The 20,401-nt window shown below is 49.3% G+C and overlaps 1 protein-coding gene across 6 annotated transcripts in view; it reads left to right on the top strand.

Moving 5' to 3' along the window:
• The window catches only part of LOC123753935 (uncharacterized), a 66,580-nt gene that overhangs the window by 42,321 nt on the left and 3,858 nt on the right, over positions 1-20,401 (top strand). For all 6 annotated transcript variants that reach the window (XM_069306448.1, XM_069306465.1, XM_069306444.1 and 3 more), the window contains 4 exons: positions 2,239-2,335; positions 6,635-6,860; positions 14,419-14,585; positions 16,073-16,156. In XM_069306448.1, the coding sequence (XP_069162549.1) occupies positions 2,239-2,335; positions 6,635-6,860; positions 14,419-14,585; positions 16,073-16,156 (574 nt within the window). The remainder of the gene's footprint in view (positions 1-2,238; positions 2,336-6,634; positions 6,861-14,418; positions 14,586-16,072; positions 16,157-20,401) is intronic.

Consider the following 20,401-nt stretch of genomic DNA (forward strand, 5'->3'; position numbering starts at 1 on the left):
ATGTTTATTAGTTTAAATTTCAGCTCAATATATTCTGCTTCACACGTCAGACCTTTTCTTTGTTCTGTGGAGAGTGGGAGATGGTTGTAGGGTCCAGAGCGGTTATCTTCTCCTGTAGTGAACGTTGTTCTCTCCTGCATCCTGGTCTCTCTTACTTGTACTTAACACACGTTCACGACATCATTATTTATCTTTATTTATATACAAGAAGATATAATTGGTTGAGAGAGTGCATAACATTGGTGTTCTTACATTCTCGTAAAGCCACAAACACCAATAGCGTTTAGGGCATGTTTCTAAGGGTAATGCACCTAGCCTCTCGAGACCTTGGTGAAGGCTATAGGTGGAGGAGACCTTGATCTGGGGTAAGACATCGGCACTTGGCTGCTAATGTATATATTTTCAGCTTATCCTTAACCCGGTCGGCCGGGTTAAGGGGAGCCGGTCGGCCGAGCGGACAGCACGCGGGACTTGTGATCCTGTGGTCCTGGGTTCGATCCCAGGTGCCGGCGAGAAACAATGGGCAGAGTTTCTTTCACCCTATGCCCCTGTTACCTAGCAGTAAATAGGTACCTGGGTGTTAGTCAGCTGTCACGGGCTGCTTCCTGGGGGTGGAGGCCTGGTCGAGGACCGGGCCGCGGGGACACTAAAAAGCCCCGAAATCATCTCAAGATAACCTCAAGATAACCTAACCCGTCACGTTACGGGCTATTCATGCCCGTGCCACCTCTTGGGTGGCTTAATCTTTATCAATCTTAACCGGTCACAAAACTGAGAGCGAGGAACCTCGGGAGACATCTCCCGTCACGCAGGGTGCAGTCGCACCTCCACAGATCTCCAGTATCTATTGATACTGGTAATAACTCAAAAGGGCCACCACTTACGGGCTATTCATGCCCGTGCCACCTTTTTGGGTGGCTTAATCTTCATCAATCAATCAATGAGAGCGAGACCCAGGCTTGTGGTGTGCAGGCGGTCACTGTGGGCGGCTGGGGAGAGCGGCGCACAAAGCAATTTGGATTGTAGTGTAGTGAGGCGGGCGCGTGCTGAAGGAAAGTGGGTGAGGGCGGCGGCGTGTGGGCGGCTCGTTCCGCCAACACAACTTTCACCTTACCTGGGGATGCTGCGGCTTCGTGCTGGGATGAAGGACAACTGGGGGAGATGAATACCTGATGCTGCCTCCTTTCGCATGATCAGTAGCGCTTGAACTGCGTCAACGCTAGGGTTTTCATGTCTGCCTCCGTCAACGCTAGGGTTTTCATGTCTGCCTCCGTCAACGCTAGGGTTTTCATGGCTGCCTCCGTCAACGCTAGGGTTTTCATGGCTGCCTCCGTCAACGCTAGGGTTTTCATGGCTGCCTCCGTCAACGCTAGGGTTTTCATGGCTGCCTCCGTCAACGCTAGGGTTTTCATGGCTGCCTGGGTCACCACAGCCGGGTCGTCATGGGTGCGTCACCACAGCCTTCAGAGGGACTTCAATCACGGAAGGATAGACTGGGAGAAAATGGAGGAGAGGGTACACGGGGAGCTAAACTTTTGGAGGTGGCGACACGGGCACCGCTAGAAGAGTTTGGGATTACCAGTGGGGATGTATGGAAGCTTTTGCTAGAGTTGGATGTGACAAAGGCTATAGGCCCAGATGGAATCTCACCATCGTTACTTAAATTAAGGAAGGAGCAGAAGCACTGTGACTGCCACTCTCCATAGTGAATAACAAATCACTGGTAACAGGTGAACTGCCAAAAATTTGGAAGACGGCTAACGTAGTCCCGATATACAAGAAGGGGAATAGACAGGAGGCACTGAACTACAGGCCAGTGTCCCTAATTTGTATACCATGCAAGTTGGTGGAGAAGATTGTGTGAAAAAAGCTAGTGGAACATCTGGAGTGAAAGAACTTTGTAACACAGCATCAGTATGGGTTCAGGGATGGCAAGTCCTGACTCACAGGATTAATTGAACTCTACGACCAGGCAACAGAAATCAGGCAAGAAAGAGAGGGGTGGGCAGACTGCATATTTTTGGATTGCCAGAAAACCTTTGACACAGTGTTGACACAGGCCGGTGGTCCACAGCCCCACCCCCATCACCTGGCCCCGCCCGACCCATTGCTCTCCCCGACACGCGGGGAAGGTAACCAGTCCAGGATGTGACTGACTCACCCACCACGTGCGTGTTGGGTGAGTCAGCTGTGTGACGGGTCACCTCACCCTTGACTCAGCTGTGTGACGTGTTGCAGGTGCGGGCGTGCGGGCGTCAGTATGTCTTCAACACTACCTCGTACACGAAGTGTGAGTGCCGCCTCCTCCTCTTCCAGCGCCGCCTCCGCCTCCAAGGTAAGTTTTCTCCCTCCCTCCCTCTGGTGCTCTTGTTGTGACCACTCCTCCTCCTCTTGTGCCTCCCTCCCTCCCCTCTACCATCTACCACCTGGAGGGTGAAGACACAATACTATCTACCACCTGGAGGGTGAAGACACAATACTATCTACCACCTGGAGGGTGAAGACACACTAGCAGGGGGTCTCCAGCAACACACTGGCAGGGGTCTCCAGCAACACACTGGCAGGGGGTCTCCAGCAACACACTGGCAGGGGGTCTCCAGCAACACACTGGCAGGGGGTCTCCAGCAACACACTGGCAGGGGGTCTCCAGCAACACACTGGCAGGGGGTCTCCAGCAACACACTGGCAGGGGGTCTCCAGCAACACACTGGCAGGGGGTCTCCAGCAACACACTGGCAGGGGGTCTCCAGCAACACACTGGCAGGGGGTCTCCAGCAACACACTGGCAGGGGGTCTCCAGCAACACACTGGCAGGGGGTCTCCAGCAACACACTGGCAGGGGGTCTCCAGCAACACACTGGCAGGGGGTCTCCAGCAACACACTGGCAGGGGGTCTCCAGCAACACACTGGCAGGGGGTCTCCAGCAACACACTGGCAGGGGGTCTCCAGCAACACACTGGCAGGGGGTCTCCAGCAACACACTGGCAGGGGGTCTCCAGCAACACACTGGCAGGGGGTCTCCAGCAACACACTGGCAGGGGGTCTCCAGCAACACACTGGCAGGGGGTCTCCAGCAACACACTGGCAGGGGGTCTCCAGCAACACACTGGCAGGGGGTCTCCAGCAACACACTGGCAGGGGGTCTCCAGCAACACACTGGCAGGGGGTCTCCAGCAACACACTGGCAGGGGGTCTCCAGCAACACACTGGCAGGGGGTCTCCAGCAACACACTGGCAGGGGGTCTCCAGCAACACACTGGCAGGGGGTCTCCAGCAACACACTGGCAGGGGGTCTCCAGCAACACACTGGCAGGGGGTCTCCAGCAACACACTGGCAGGGGGTCTCCAGCAACACACTGGCAGGGGGTCTCCAGCAACACACTGGCAGGGGGTCTCCAGCAACACACTGGCAGGGGGTCTCCAGCAACACACTGGCAGGGGGTCTCCAGCAACACACTGGCAGGGGGTCTCCAGCAACACACTGGCAGGGGGTCTCCAGCAACACACTGGCAGGGGGTCTCCAGCAACACACTGGCAGGGGGTCTCCAGCAACACACTGGCAGGGGGTCTCCAGCAACACACTGGCAGGGGGTCTCCAGCAACACACTGGCAGGGGGTCTCCAGCAACACACTGGCAGGGGGTCTCCAGCAACACACTGGCAGGGGGTCTCCAGCAACACACTGGCAGGGGGTCTCCAGCAACACACTGGCAGGGGGTCTCCAGCAACACACTGGCAGGGGGTCTCCAGCAACACACTGGCAGGGGGTCTCCAGCAACACACTGGCAGGGGGTCTCCAGCAACACACTGGCAGGGGGTCTCCAGCAACACACTGGCAGGGGGTCTCCAGCAACACACTGGCAGGGGGTCTCCAGCAACACACTGGCAGGGGGTCTCCAGCAACACACTGGCAGGGGGTCTCCAGCAACACACTGGCAGGGGGTCTCCAGCAACACACTGGCAGGGGGTCTCCAGCAACACACTGGCAGGGGGTCTCCAGCAACACACTGGCAGGGGGTCTCCAGCAACACACTGGCAGGGGGTCTCCAGCAACACACTGGCAGGGGGTCTCCAGCAACACACTGGCAGGGGGTCTCCAGCAACACACTGGCAGGGGGTCTCCAGCAACACACTGGCAGGGGGTCTCCAGCAACACACTGGCAGGGGGTCTCCAGCAACACACTGGCAGGGGGTCTCCAGCAACACACTGGCAGGGGGTCTCCAGCAACACACTGGCAGGGGGTCTCCAGCAACACACTGGCAGGGGGTCTCCAGCAACACACTGGCAGGGGGTCTCCAGCAACACACTGGCAGGGGGTCTCCAGCAACACACTGGCAGGGGGTCTCCAGCAACACACTGGCAGGGGGTCTCCAGCAACACACTGGCAGGGGGTCTCCAGCAACACACTGGCAGGGGGTCTCCAGCAACACACTGGCAGGGGGTCTCCAGCAACACACTGGCAGGGGGTCTCCAGCAACACACTGGCAGGGGGTCTCCAGCAACACACTGGCAGGGGGTCTCCAGCAACACACTAGCAGGGGGTCTCCAGGTGGCTTCCCTACGGGCTTCAATTATAACAAGCCTTAACAAACGAACAATACTTCCATCTCGTAACTCAACTTGGCCATCCCCGGCCACTTTTTTTCAGTGGAACATGTCTTGCGTTCAGGACTGCCCTGGGTGAATTGAGTCGTGGCGACCAAGATACCCTCCATATCACTTCTGCAAACTAAAAATGTGATTAGTAAGACAGAAATTACACAGGGATCAAATAAGATCACAGCCTTCCACCGGGAACAAAAAATTGGGCCTGGTGTGCTCAACAAATGGCACCGATGTTGTCACATGGAATAATGAGAGAGGGGGAGAGAACGAGAGAGAGAGGGAGAGAGAACGAGAGAGAGAGGGAGAGAGAACGAGAGAGAGAGGGAGAGAGAACGAGAGAGAGAGGGAGAGAGAACGAGAGAGAGAGGGAGAGAGGGAGAGAGAACGAGAGAGAGAGAACGAGAGAGAGAGAACGAGAGAGAGAGGGAGAGAGAACGAGAGAGAGAGGGAGAGAGAACGAGAGAGAGAGAGAGAACGAGAGAGAGAGAGAGGGAGAGAGAACGAGAGAGAGAGAGAGGGAGAGAGAACGAGAGAGAGAGAGAGGGAGAGAGAACGAGAGAGAGAGGGAGGGAGAGAGAACGAGAGAGAGAGGGAGGGAGAGAGAACGAGAGAGAGAGGGAGGGAGAGAGAACGAGAGAGAGAGGGAGGGAGAGAGAACGAGAGAGAGAGGGAGAGAGAACTATCGGAGAAAAGCGCCAAGCCATTACGACTATTTAGAGAGAGATAGAACGAGAGAGAGATAGAACGAGAGAGAGATAGAACGAGAGAGAGATAGAACGAGAGAGAGATAGAACGAGAGAGAGATAGAACGAGAGAGAGATAGAACGAGAGAGAGATAGAACGAGAGAGAGATAGAACGAGAGAGAGATAGAACGAGAGAGAGATAGAACGAGAGAGAGATAGAACGAGAGAGAGATAGAACGAGAGAGAGATAGAACGAGAGAGAGATAGAACGAGAGAGAGATAGAACGAGAGAGAGATAGAACGAGAGAGAGATAGAACGAGAGAGAGATAGAACGAGAGAGAGATAGAACGAGAGAGAGATAGAACGAGAGAGAGATAGAACGAGAGAGAGATAGAACGAGAGAGAGATAGAACGAGAGAGAGATAGAACGAGAGAGAGATAGAACGAGAGAGAGATAGAACGAGAGAGAGATAGAACGAGAGAGATAGAACGAGAGAGAGATAGAACGAGAGAGAGATAGAACGAGAGAGAGATAGAACGAGAGAGAGATAGAACGAGAGAGAGATAGAACGAGAGAGAGATAGAACGAGAGAGAGATAGAACGAGAGAGAGATAGAACGAGAGAGAGATAGAACGAGAGAGAGATAGAACGAGAGAGAGATAGAACGAGAGAGAGATAGAACGAGAGAGAGATAGAACGAGAGAGAGATAGAACGAGAGAGAGATAGAACGAGAGAGAGATAGAGAGAGAACGAGAACGTACGCAGAGCCAGGCCCAGGTGTTCTATAAAGTTCCGTGAGCCACCAATGTAAATGTATGGAATAAACTTGAGCCTGATAACATTGGGTTAAACATTAGCGGCCGCACAATACATAGGAGAGGGTTGGTCAAATGTCTTGCGTGTCTCAGGTCACTGACGTTATCACACAAGCACACAAAGCTCTCTGACATTGTGAACATATTAATTTATTTCTCTTGTCTAAATGGAATCTACATACAGTCATCCTTTTAAATAAGACGGTTCTTTCAAGCACACAGATCTTATGAGATGTTCAAATTTGTGATCACTGCCACAAAATATGATAAATTCAGTAAAAAATGAACCTGTTGTACCACTTACTGCCTAGACACGGTGAATGTTTCTTAATTCGTGTGTACCAATGTCAGGTAGACAGTGATGCCACAAATACCAGCCTCTCTGTCCTATGTTCTGCTTTGCGCCACGGGGTTCCCTCCCCGTCTGGCCGCTCCCCTTGGGGACCACGCTGAAAACTGTTCATATTTTAAGATAGGAAGAGGCAGCCGATGAGGATTGTGAGTGATGATATGGTGCGTGCTTCAGGAGCGCGTGCGTCCAGTGTCGGTGTGCGACGCCTCCTGGCTGGCCAAGATGTCGGCGGGGGAGGAGAGGCAGCAGGCCAGGCTGGTGAGGACGCCCTCCCAGGCCAACACCCTGGCCACAACCGTCCCGCAGAGCCTGGTCGTGAAGAACCTGGGCGGCAGGCACACCCCTACCAGGAGCAGCCTCAGACACTCCCGCATGCTCGTCCTCGCTAAAAACGGCTACCGTGAGTACTGCTCTCTCTCTCTCTCTCTCTCTCTCTCTCTCTCTCTCTCTCTCTCTCTCTCTCTCTCTCTCTCTCTCTCTCTCTCTCTCTCTCTCTCTCTCTCTCTCTCTCTCTCTCTCTCTCTCTCTCTCTCTCTCTCTCTCTCTCTCTCTCTCTCTCTCTCTCTCTCTCTCTCTCTCTCTCTCTCTCTCTCTCTCTCTCTCTCTCTCTCTCTCTCTCTCTCTCTCTCTCTCTCTCTCTCTCTCTCTCTCTCTCTCTCTCTCTCTCTCTCTCTCTCTCTCTCTCTCTCTCTCTCTCTCTCTCTCTCTCTCTCTCTCTCTCTCTCTCTCTCTCTCTCTCTCTCTCTCTCTCTCTCTCTCTCTCTCTCTCTCTCTCTCTCTCTCTCTCTCTCTCTCTCTCTCTCTCTCTCTCTCTCTCTCTCTCTCTCTCTCTCTCTCTCTCTCTCTCTCTCTCTCTCTCTCTCTCTCTCTCTCTCTCTCTCTCTCTCTCTCTCTCTCTCTCTCTCTCTCTCTCTCTCTCTCTCTCTCTCTCTCTCTCTCTCTTTCTCTTTCTCTTTCTCTCTCTCTCTCTTTCTCTCTCTCTTTCTCTCTTTCTCTCTCTTTCTCTCTCTCTCTCTCTCTTTCTCTCTCTCTCTCTCTTTTTCTCTTTCTCTCTCTCTCTCTTTCTCTCTCTCTCTCTCTTTTTCTCTTTCTCTCTCTCTCTCTCTTTTTCTCTTTTTCTCTCTTTCTCTTTTTCTCTCTTTCTCTTTTTCTCTTTCTCTTTTTCTCTCTTTCTCTTTTTCTCTTTCTCTTTTTCTCTTTCTCTTTTTCTCTTTTTCTCTTTTTCTCTTTTTCTCTTTTTCTCTTTTTCTCTTTTTCTCTTTTTCTCTCTTTCTCTTTCGTTAGTAACACACTCGCCCAGCGCTTTGGCCTGGGTTCGTATCCTGGCCGAAAAGGATTAACCGGGTGCCAATCCTTAATCTGTTCACCCAGCCGTGAATGGGTACCTGGTTGTTTAACGATTTGGCGGGTCGTGTTCCGGGGGAAATTAGGATTAAGGACAAGCCCAAAACGCCATGCGTGCTAGTGGCTGCACAAGAATGTAAGAATTCTTGTATATATAAATAAATAAATTATTGAATCTATGATCGGCGTCCAGATAACTTCTCCTTCACCCTGAGGAAGAAAACTTAAATCATAGAAAACGTCACATTTGCATTTCCCTCGGGGTAAACTGGCTTAAACATCAAGGCGAATCTTTCAGTCCGGGTTGGAGAGAGAAAAATTGAAACTGACTCACAAAGTGGAGACTTAACTGTGTGTCACAACACAGGAAAGAGCAGTGAGAGCGCAGTGCCATGTAGATGCCCTGACGAGTCATGAGCAGTGAAGGTAACCCGAGAGAAGAGGCTGGCGACGCTCAACACGCCCCACCTCTGTTGCCTTGAGGAGCCAACGACTTCTGGTGCTGCAGCATCACCACGAACTCCTCTCGTGGGCTTGGTATGAATTAACGCCGCCTCCGCTTGTTTTGCTTTGCGCGGAGAACCAGGATAGGGAGGGAGGGAGGGTTGTGGGGGGATAGAGAAGCCATCATCAGCCGTGGGTCCGGTCTGTGCCCCACCCAGCCGTGGGTCCGGTCTGTGCCCCACCCAGGCGTGGGTCCGGTCTGTGCCCCACCCAGCCGTGGGTCCGGTCTGTGCCCCACCCAGGCGTGGGTCCGGTCTGTGCCGTTCACCATCACGAGAGCCACACCCACAATATGGGAGGGATATTTGCTGTCGCTTAAGGGGGGTTCCGTGTGGTGTTCCTTGACGTGGTTCCTTGTAGTGTTTCTTGATGTGGCTTCACGAGGCGTTTACTGAGGTGGTTTCGTCCAGCACAGCCGGATTATACCTGCCTCACAGGTGGTCGGGTGCACCTGCCTCACAGGTAGTGAGGCAGGCGAGGTATCCGGCTTTAATACAGGAAGTGTGGCATTAACCCAACGGTGTGACGTCACCGCTAACAACTATACTCATTCCCTTCCTCGTGTGGCCAGCTGTACCTCATGTGGCCAGCTGTACCTCGCGTGGCCAGCTGTACCTCATGTGGCCAGCTGTACCTCATGTGGCCAGCTGTACCTCGCGTGGCCAGCTGTACCTCGCGTGGCCAGCTGTACCTCGCGTGGCCAGCTGTACCTCGCGTGGCCAGCTGTACCTCGCGTGGCCAGCTGTACCTCGCGTGGCCAGCTGTATCTCGCGTGGCCAGCTGTATCTCGTGTGGCCAGCTGTATCTCGTGTGGCCAGCTGTATCTCGTGTGGCCAGCTGTATCTCGTGTGGCCAGCTGTATCTCGTGTGGCCAGCTGTATCGTGTGGCCAGCTGTACCTCGTGTGGCCAGCTGTACCTCGTGTGGCCAGCTGTACCTCGTGTGGCCAGCTGTACCTCGTGTGGCCAGCTGTACCTCGTGTCACCAGGGAGGCCACAGTGACTGTGTCACCAGGGAGGCCACAGTGACTTGTCACCAGGGAGGCCACAGTGACTTGTGTCACCAGGGGGGGCCCACAGTGACTTGTCACCAGGGGGGGGCCACAGTGACTGTGTCACCAGGGGGGCCACAGTGGTGGTGTAGTGTTACTGCGTAATAAACACGGTGGCCTTGCACAGGTGCGCGTCGATTATTCGCCCGACCTTGCCGGCGGTATTCACACCCTAGATATTGTGGATTTCACCCTGGGTGTGGAGGGCCTCACCCTGGGTGTGGAGGGCCTCACCCTGGGTGTGGAGGGCCTCACCCTGGGTGTGGAGGGCCTCACTCTAGTTAACTACCTACCTTGTGGAGGTTCCGGGGTTCAAAGGTCCGGCCTCCTAGTTATAAGAACATAAGAACAAAGGCAACTGCAGAAGGCCTATTGGTCCATACGAGGCGGCTCCTATTTATAACCACCCAATCCCACTCATATACATGTCCAACACACGCTTGAAACAATCGAGGGACCCCACCTCCACCAAGCCCCACGCGGCATTTTGTTTCATAAATCGACAACCCTGTTACCGAACCAGTATTTACCCAAGTCTTTCATAAATCTAAACTTATCCAACTTATTCCCATTGTTTCGTGTTCTGTCTTATGTTGATACTTTTAATACCCTATTAATATCTCCCATTCATCCACTTGTACACCTCTATCATGTCACCCCTAATTCTTCGCCTTTCTAGAGAATGTAATTTAAGCTTTGCCAATCTTTCTTCATATGACATATTTCCAATTTGAGGGATAACCTGTCATCCTACGCTGGACGCGTTGTAGTGATTTTATAAGCAAACATGGTGTGGTTCTCAAGCTATATCTTGCTCTAGTTAGGCCCCATTTAGATTATGCAGTTCAGTTTTGGTCGCCATATTATAGAATGGATATAAATTCACTTGAACGTGTCCAGCGTAGGATGACTAAGTTAATTCCCCAAATTAGAAATCTTTCATATGAAGAAAGATTAACAAAGCTTAAGTTGCATTCACTGGAAAGGCGAAGAGTTAGGGGTGACATGATAGAGGTTTACAAGTGGATGAATGGACATAACCGGGGGGATATTAATAGGGTATTAAAAGTATCAACACAGGACAGAACACGAAACAATGGATATAAATTGGATAAGTTTAGATTTAGGAAAGACTTGGGTAAATACTGGTTCAGTAACAGGGTTGTTGATTTGTGGAACCAATTGCCGCGTAACATTGTGGAGGTGGGGTCCCTCGATTGTTTCAAGCACGGGTTGGACAAGTATATGAGTGGGATTGGGTGGTTATAGAATAGGAGCTGCCTCGTATGGGCCAATAGGCCTTCTGCAGTTACCTTTGTTCTTATGTTCTTATGTTCTTAACATTAGTTGTGGGAGATTCCCAGATAAGGTATTTGGATAGAACGTTTTGTGCTAGAGATAGGGGGAACAGGTTAAGGGTTTGCTATCCCGGAGCTGGCATTGGTGATATTATAAACAACATGAATGATATTATGGCTGGTAATGGGAACAATCCCATTATTTGCATTAGCGTGGGAGGAAATGATGTTGGTCGAGTCAGGAGTGAGGAACTGATTCAGAGGTATAAAACAGCCATAGAGTTAGTTAGGAGTAAGGGAGGAATCCCGATCATATGTGGCATTCTTCCAAGAAAGGGAGTGGGAAATGAATGGATATCGAGGGCACTTGGTGTCAATTGCCGGCTGGAAAGATAGTGCAAATCAAATGCAATATCTTTCATAGACAACTGGGAACACTTCTATGGAAGAAATGAAATGTATGCTCGTGATGGGGTGCATCTATCGAGAGCTGGGGTTGTTGCTGTTGCGAACTCGCTAGAAGAAGTGGTTAGAGGTGTTTGTTTGGGTTTAAACTGTTAGTAGATAGAGGTATGGGAATTGATTTGGAGGATGGAGGTAATAAAAGTATGTGTTTGTGGGAGAAAGGAATTGGCAAAACGATCAGGGAAAGAGAAGGTCCGCAAAATAACAATTCACTTAGGGTATATTACACTAACAGTAGAAGTCTAAGAAATAAAATTAACGAATTAAATGCTAATGTCTGCACAGAAAAAATAGATATTATTGCACTTACCGAAACGTGGATGAATGTAGAAAATAGAGAACTATTAGCTGAATATCAAATATATGGATTTAAACTATTTCACACAGATAGATATATTAGACGAGGAGGTGGAGTAGCCATATATGTTAGGGACAATTTGAAATGTAGTCTCAAAGAGGGAATCAAAACAGAGCCACACACAGAAACTATTTGGATTGAATTAAACGAAAAAGCTAATAATATTATAATAGGAGTAATATATAGGCCACCAAATTTAGACAGAATGGAAGCAAAGCATCTATGGGATGAAATATCTAGAGCATCTAGATCTAACAGTATTTATGTCATGGGTGACTTTAATTTTAGCGGAATAAACTGGTTGAACAAAACAGGGAATAGTGAAGCAGAAGATTTTCTAGAATTAATTGATGATTGCTTTCTTACGCAACACATTAAGGAACCAACACGGGAAAATAATATTTTAGATTTAGTGTTAACTAACAGGGAAACGCAAATTAATGACATCGAAATAGGGAGTGAGCTAGGGAGCAGTGATCACAAAGAAATCAGATTTAGCATAGAATGGAATAGACCAGTAGGAGAAAATTCTGTTAAAGTGCCAGATTTTCGAAAAGCTGATTTTAATAGCCTAAGAAATTTTTTGGGTCAAATTGATTGGAAAGGCTTGGGTATGGGGTGTGGGCCGGTCTTGGAGCGAGACATGAACCCAGCGATAGGTGACTTAAATGGGGATTTCGATGTGGATTCAATATATAACTTATTTAAGAATATTCTAAACAAAGCACAGGAACGTAGTATACCATACAAATTGAATAGATCGTATACTAATGACCCAAAGTGGATAACAAAGAATTTGAAGAACCTTATAGGTAAAAAGAGAGCTTGGTACAAAAGGATTAAAAATGGGGAGGTCACTTTAGAACAGGAATTCGTACAACTGGTTAGAAATGTTAAAAAAGAGATAAGGAAAGCAAAAAGAAACTATGAAGTTCGCATAGCAGGGCAAGCAAAGACAAATCCTAAAGGGTTTTTTTCAGTTATATCGTACTAAGACTAGGGAAAGGATAGGTCCATTAAAAACTGAGACAGGTCAAATAACAGATAGTGATGAAGAGATGAGTAGTATTTTTAATAAATATTTTGTATCTGTATTTACTAAAGAGGAACTTAACAATATGCCTTCAGCCGAACAAGTCTATGTGGGTGGGGACGAGGACAGGTTGACGAGTTTAGCAGTTACCAGGGAGGATGTTCTTAAACAAATAGTAAAACTCAAATCAAACAAATCCCCAGGGCCGGATGAAGTGTTTGCTAGGGTGCTTAAAGAATGCAAAGAGGAGCTTTGTGACCCACTGTCAACCATATTTAATAAATCAATAGAGTCAGGCAGAGTGCCAGAGTTTTGGAAAGTTGCTAATGTGATACCAGTTTTTAAGAAAGGAGATAGATCACTTGCGTCTAACTATCGACCAATTAGCCTAACGTCTATTGTGGGAAAGTTACTCGAATCTATAATAGCAAATAAAATTCGTCTTCATCTTGAAAAACATAAATTAATAATTGAGTCGCAACATGGTTTTATAAATGGCCGTTCATGTTTAACAAATTTGTTATCTTTTTATTCTAGCATTGTTGAGGCAGTTGATAGTGGTAAGGATTGCGATGTTGTATACCTTGACTTTAGCAAAGCTTTTGATACAGTGCCACATGAAAGACTGATTAAAAAAATAGTCTCATGGTATTGGGGGTGCTATATTAAGCTGGATTAGGGCATGGCTATACCAAAGGAAACAGAGAGTTAGTATAAATGGAATCAAGTCAGAGTGGGAAAATGTTGTAAGTGGAGTGCCTCAAGGCTCTGTCCTGGGACCTCTGTTGTTTATAATATATATAAATGATTTAGATTCAGGTTTGAGTAGCAACATTTGCAAATTTGCCGATGATACGAAAATCGGTAGGGAAATTAATTCGGAGGAGGACTCACTATCACTTCAAGTTGATCTAGATAGGGTTTTGAAATGGTCAAAGGATTGGCAGATGCAGTTTAATGCTGATAAATGTAAAGTTCTGAGGTTAGGTAATGATGATAGAGTTACAAGATACGAGCTAGATGGTGTTGTGATTGCGAAGTCGGATTGCGAAAGGGATCTGGGAGTTATGATTAGTAAGAATTTAAAACAAAAGGATCAATGCATAAATGTTCGTAATAAGGCAAATCGGACACTTGGATTTATTAATCGCAGCGTTAGTAACAAGACACCTGGTGTGGTTCTCAAGCTATATCTTGCTCTAGTTAGGCCCCATTTAGATTATGCAGTTCAGTTTTGGTCGCCATATTATAGAATGGATATAAATTCACTTGAACGTGTCCAGCGTAGGATGACTAAGTTAATTCCCCAAATTAGAAATCTTTCATATGAAGAAAGATTAACAAAGCTTAAGTTGCATTCACTGGAAAGGCGAAGAGTTAGGGGTGACATGATAGAGGTTTACAAGTGGATGAATGGACATAACCGGGGGGATATTAATAGGGTATTAAAAGTATCAACACAGGACAGAACACGAAACAATGGATATAAATTGGATAAGTTTAGATTTAGGAAAGACTTGGGTAAATACTGGTTCAGTAACAGGGTTGTTGATTTGTGGAACCAATTGCCGCGTAACATTGTGGAGGTGGGGTCCCTCGATTGTTTCAAGCACGGGTTGGACAAGTATATGAGTGGGATTGGGTGGTTATAGAATATGAGCAGCCTCGTATGGGCCAATAGGCCTTCTGCAGTTACCTTTGTTCTTATGTTCTTATGTTCTTATGTTTTCTTCCTATTGGGGAGTGTTGTACATGCTGCTATGGCGGTGTGTCCACTCACAGGATGAGTGACGCTGCCCAATAAACTCGCCCCTCGGGGCAAAATTTTTTTTTTTTTTTAAGTGTATTGCAGCTGACGTCATTGTGGAGCCTCACGCGCCAGTAATCCTCATCTTCTGCTCTCCAGCTGTGCGTGGGCGGCGGTGGCCGACGGGCGGCGTGGGGCGCGTGGGCGTGCTGGTGGTGACAGCCCAGGTGTTGGTGGGCGTCATGGGCGTGACGCTGGCCGCCTGGTTCCTAGTGTGGGCGCCTTCACTCAAGTTCAGAGAGGTTCCCCACTATGCTGGTGTCCCGGTGAGTGGTGAGGTAGGCAGGGGGTGAGGGCAGGGGGTGATGGTAAGGGCAGGGGGTGAGGGCAGTGGGTGATGGTAAGGGCAGGGGGTGAGGGCAGTGGGTGAGGGCAGTGGGTGAGGGCAGTGGGTGAGGGCAGTGGGTGATGGTAAGGGCAGGGGGTGAGGGCAGTGGGTGAGGGCAGGGGGTGAGGGCAGGTGGTGAGGGCAGGGGGTGAGGGCAGGTGGTGAGGGCAGGTGGTGAGGGCAGGGGGCGGTGGTAAGGGTAAGGGCAGGGGGGTGAGGGCAGGGGGGGGTGAGGGCAAGGGGTGATGTTAAGGGTAAGGGCAGGTGGTGAGGGCAGGTGGTGAGGGCAGGGGGTGAGGGCAGAGGGTGAGGGCAGAGGGTGAGGGCAGGGGGTGAGGGCAGGGGGTGAGGGCAGGGGGTGAGGGCAGGGGGGTGAGGGCAGGGGGGTGAGGGCAGGGGGTCAGGGCAGGTGGTAAGGGCAGGGGGTCAGGGTAGTGCGCGGGGTCAAGGGGTCATGTGGGGTCAGGGGTTCAGACTTGCATGTTACAGCGTGACAATAGTTTATTGTGCTCCCCATACTCATCCTGTGAGTGGTAGTTTATTGTGCTCCCCATACTCATCCTGTGAGTGGTAGTTTATTGTGCTCCCCATACTCATCCTGTGAGTGGTAGTTTATTGTGCTCCCCATACTCATCCTGTGAGTGGTAGTTTATTGTGCTCCCCATACTCATCCTGTGAGTGGTAGTTTATTGTGCTCCCCATACTCATCCTGTGAGTGGTAGTTTATTGTGCTTCCCATACTCATCCTGTGAGTGGTAGTTTATTGTGCTCCCCATACTCATCCTGTGAGTGGTAGTTTATTGTGCTCCCCATACTCATCCTGTGTGTGGTAGTTTATTGTGCTCCCCATACTCATCCTGTGTGTGGTAGTTTATTGTGCACCCCATACTCATCCTGTGAGTGGCAGTTTATTGTGCTCCCCATACTCATCCTGTGAGTGGCAGTTTATTGTGCTAGTTTCCGTTGTAAATATGCTCATGCGAGGTATGCAACTGTTGTGGTTTGCATCCTCGCCAAGTATTGGTGTTGGCGGAAGAGTAGCTGGAGGATGCTAACCGGTTGTGTCCCGAAGATAACCCAACACTGGGGTATATTATCAGTGTTACCAGACTTGGTAAGGCCACTCTGAGGTTGGATGGTGTGGGGAGCGATGGGAAGTAGCGCGTCCTTGTGGTGGCAACAGTGGGCGAGGTCGTTAGGTGGGTCGCTCTGCCAATATAATGCTAATTTATTCTTTGCCTCATTGTCAGTTTTTGTTTATATATCTTGAATATAATGGAATGTTAACTTGCCTTAGGCCTTACTAGGTCTAGGGCATGTTAACATGGAAGTGTGCCGTGGGGAGCCGCGGGGTCCAGGGCAGGAATGTGTTCCTTGAGAGGTGGAGGAAGTGGACCAGTTTTTACAGTGTGGTTGTTGCTGCAGGTGCTCCTGGCGGGGGTGTTGGGCGCCGTGTGGATGGCCAGCTGGCGCAGACGTCGTCCCGCCTCCCTCGCCTGCGTCCTCAAGGTTTGTCTGGCCAGGTCTCCTGCCTCTCACACCACACTGGTGGGTTGTAGTCGACTGTTTACCTCATCCCGTGAGCGCTGGGGGGTGAGGTCACACAGGCACATCATGCACTCAACGAATCAACCCCAAATATATTTAGTTGATGATTAAGTTACATTACTGATGAGTTAGGTACATAATTTCCTCACATAAATCAACAATGGCGTCACAGTTTTTCCAACTAACATCAGCGTGACCTCAGTATGCCCTAACACAAAGAGTGAGAGTTCCTGCATTCAGCAATTTACATACAATTATAATCTGGCTCTCATGCGTCCCACACCCAGGCTGTAGGTGGTGGTGGGACGCTTGTAATCACCATCATGAATGTATTGTATATATATATAACTGAAAACTCACACCCCAGAAGTGACTCGAACCCATACTCCCAGAAGCAACGCAACTGGTATGTACAAGACGCCTTAATCCACTTGACCATCACGACCGGACATAATGAGGTGATAGCCGAGGCTATTTGAACCACCCCACCGCCGGCACTCGGATAGTAATCTTGGGCATAGCATTTTACCAAATCACCTCATTCTTTGGGGCACACGTGAGGAACACAAATGCGAACAAGCCTGAATGGTCCCCAGGACAATATGCAAAGAATGAGGTGATTTGGTAAAATGCTATGCCCAAGATTACTATCCGAGTGCCGGCGGTGGGGTGGTTCAAATAGCCTCGGCTATCACCTCATTATGTCCGGTCGTGATGGTCAAGTGGATTAAGGCGTCTTGTACATACCAGTTGCGTTGCTTCTGGGAGTATGGGTTCGAGTCACTTCTGGGGTGTGAGTTTTCAGTTGCATATTGTCCTGGGGACCATTCAGGCTTGTTCGCATTTGTGTTCCTCACGTGTGCCCCAAAGAATGAGGTGATTTGGTAAAATGCTATGCCCAAGATTACTATCCGAGTGCCGGCGGTGGGGTGGTTCAAATAGCCTCGGCTATCACCTCATTATGTCCGGTCGTGATGGTCAAGTGGATTAAGGCGTCTTGTACATACCAGTTGCGTTGCTTCTGGGAGTATGGGTTCGAGTCACTTCTGGGGTGTGAGTTTTCAGTTGCATATTGTCCTGGGGACCATTCAGGCTTGTTCGCATTTGTGTTCCTCACGTGTGCCCCAAAGAATGAGGTGATTTGGTAAAATGCTATGCCCAAGATTACTATCCGAGTGCCGGCGGTGGGGTGGTTCAAATAGCCTCGGCTATCACCTCATTATGTCCGGTCGTGATGGTCAAGTGGATTAAGGCGTCTTGTACATACCAGTTGCGTTGCTTCTGGGAGTATGGGTTCGAGTCACTTCTGGGGTGTGAGTTTTCAGTTGCATATTGTCCTGGGGACCATTCAGGCTTGTTCGCATATATATATATATATATATATATATATATATATATATATATATATATATATATATATATATATATATATATATATATATATATATATATATAATATAATATGCAGGAGATGAGTCACAATAACGTGGCTGAAGAATGTTGACCAGACCACACTAGAAGGTGAAAGGACGACGACGTTTCGGTCCGTCCTGGACCATTCTCAAGTGGATTGTCCACTTGACCACGTCCAGCTCTTCGGAGGTCGGGTGTGTACCCAAGATACAGCTCGCATTTCCCCTCTGAACTGCGACACTGAGGCGCTGGAACATGAAATTGGCCGCTCTTGAATCTCTAGTTTTCCCAATGAGGTCCTCACCCACCTCCCTTAGGAACTTAAGTTCACATTTACACCACGCGCCCAGAGTCTTGGAGCCTATCGGCACGAACCTGTAACTACGTTCTAGATCCCTGTACTTGTTGGTTTTCTGGGTCTCCCTGAAGGTGACCGCCCCGCCTCCCTCAACTGTGCTATAAGGTGGATGTACCTTATAGCCAATGCAGACGCACATGTGTAATCCCATACGACCTGTGTACCTTCCCTCCATGGCTGCTGGGTGACTCCATCTGGGCGTTTTTGGCTGTTGTCAGGTCTGCACAACTGAGGTTCCCTTTGTGCTGGACATCCAGCTGTAGACAAACTTCTCTTGATGTCATTGACTGCTTCATGTCTGGCAATCTTTCCCTGTGTCATTCGACAGATGAGACCATGGCTGCCGTATTGGTCTGCAACTATTTGCATGGCCGCAAATACACCAGTGTTCGGTGGAGATAGGGGCGGCAAGGCGCAGGTCAACACCAATACTTAGGACCCGATGGTCCAGGCATGGGGGCTTGCACAGCTAGGAGACGTGCTCTGTCCTTCTCTGAAGCTGCCTCCAGCAATGCTTTGGCAATGTTCTCCACTATGGGGCTATCCCATTTGGCCTGTTTGCCGTCGTTTGGAAAAGTTGGTCGAGTGTGTGAATTGGCATGTGTCCCACTTACCAGCTCCTTCCACAAATTTGGGATCACGAATCTTAGTGGAGTTCCTTAGATATTCTGGTAGTATTTCATTCACTGATTCACTTGTAGCACTGGTCGAGGATAAGAATGCCGGCAATGCTAACTGTGTTGCCTTGCGAATACCTATACCCCAAGAGTCTAACTGGGAGCGTTGCTTGGTCCCACTTGTCATCTTGCAGGGAGAGGTTTAACACTTTCATAGTTATTGACTTTAGGAGTGAGTCGTATTCCATTAATTTTGGGCTGTCAAAGGAAGGAGCACATTTGAGGAAATAGGTAAGTCTGGGTAAGGCCAGGCACCTTGTAAGAAGGTGCAAAGCATTGTGAGCATCCAACGCCCCTATTCTTTCCTCCATCCTTCTCAAGTCTTTCAGCTTTTCTTCGAGGACTACCTCAATGGCGTTCGAGCCCAGAGGTGCCCCTAGCAGCACACTGTTGGTGGGAGCGATCACTAGGGCTCCTAGCAATAAGATTCGTGCTGCATCTATGATTGGTTTGCTGGATGAGATGATTTCACACTTTGATGGGTTTAGTTTAAGGCCTAGCGCCTCTCCCTTCGATTTCACTAGCTGAAGATCTCCTAGCAGAGATTCCTATGTTCCTGCCAGGGTGCCATCGTCCAGGCCAGATGTTGAATTCGCTGGACAACCTGCTTGTGACCTCTTTAGCTGCCATGCAGAAAAGGAAAGGGGCAAGTGGGTCTCCCTGCTGGACACCTTCTGCAGAAACAACTTCATGTTCCCCAAACAACAGTGTCGATTCCCTACTGTACCCTGCTGAAATGAAGGGAAGTAGAGAAGGAAAGCTTGTTCGAACTGCTTCCAGTATCGCATCCCTTTTTACCTGGTTGAAGGCATTTTTAAAGTCTAATTTAATTAATGCCTTATTTTCTGGGAGGTGCTTAATATAGGCTCGCGCTGCATGAGCTGCTGTTTCACAGCCATGGCGGACACCAAAGCCTAGTTGATGGGGTCGAAGCATCGTTGCAGCGTCTATGCTAATTTTTCTGACAGCTGCCCTAGTAACAAGGCGCTGAAGTGTTACCCACGGCATTAGGTCTGACACCACCTTCCTTCTTCTTGAGGGCACAAAGGGATGCTCCGTAGAAGAAGGGTTTAATTGTATCTGGGATCAGCCCAGAGAGGCAGTCGTTGACAAACTTCGTGACCTCTAACTGCAGTGTCTCGGCAACTTCGCCGAGAACAGGGTTTGTTATCTCCTTGAGGTGCTGAGGTCTTACTCCAGTGTATCCCCCTGCTGAGCCTGGCGGAAATGACATGATGGCTTTATATACCTCTGACGCTTAGAGGAATAGAGGTCCCATGTCTGGGGCATTTGTGTCCCGAGCAGTGGGTTCCCATGGTACTCTGGGAGGGTGCTTCTCTCTCTGTCAGTGAGTCGGCAGTTGCAGTATTTCTAGGGGCGATTGTTTCTTCACTGGTAAGTAGCCTAATTGCCCCTACTGTGTTGCCCTCTTCATTTTTTTGGGTCACTTGTGTTCCAAGCTTAAAATTGTCATTGGAACTCTTCGGTCTGCCACGACGAATATTATATATACATATATTTGTTATATCTCTATAAAATCATTTATTTTTCACATTGAATCACATAGTGAGGGAATGTGTGTGTGCAAATAATTTTGCTGACGCAGTTTACATTTGGTCAGGACTTCATCAGCAAGTGGTGTAGACTCCCAAATATACTTCTAACATAGAGCTCACAGTTACTTAAAGGGTCTGGTTGGTGTCCAGTAGGTCTGAAGTCGTGTAGTATCACCAGGCCTCACACTTGTCCAGGATGTGG

Source organism: Procambarus clarkii, chromosome 6, assembly GCF_040958095.1.
Source record: "Procambarus clarkii isolate CNS0578487 chromosome 6, FALCON_Pclarkii_2.0, whole genome shotgun sequence".
Lineage (NCBI taxonomy): Eukaryota > Metazoa > Arthropoda > Malacostraca > Decapoda > Cambaridae > Procambarus > Procambarus clarkii.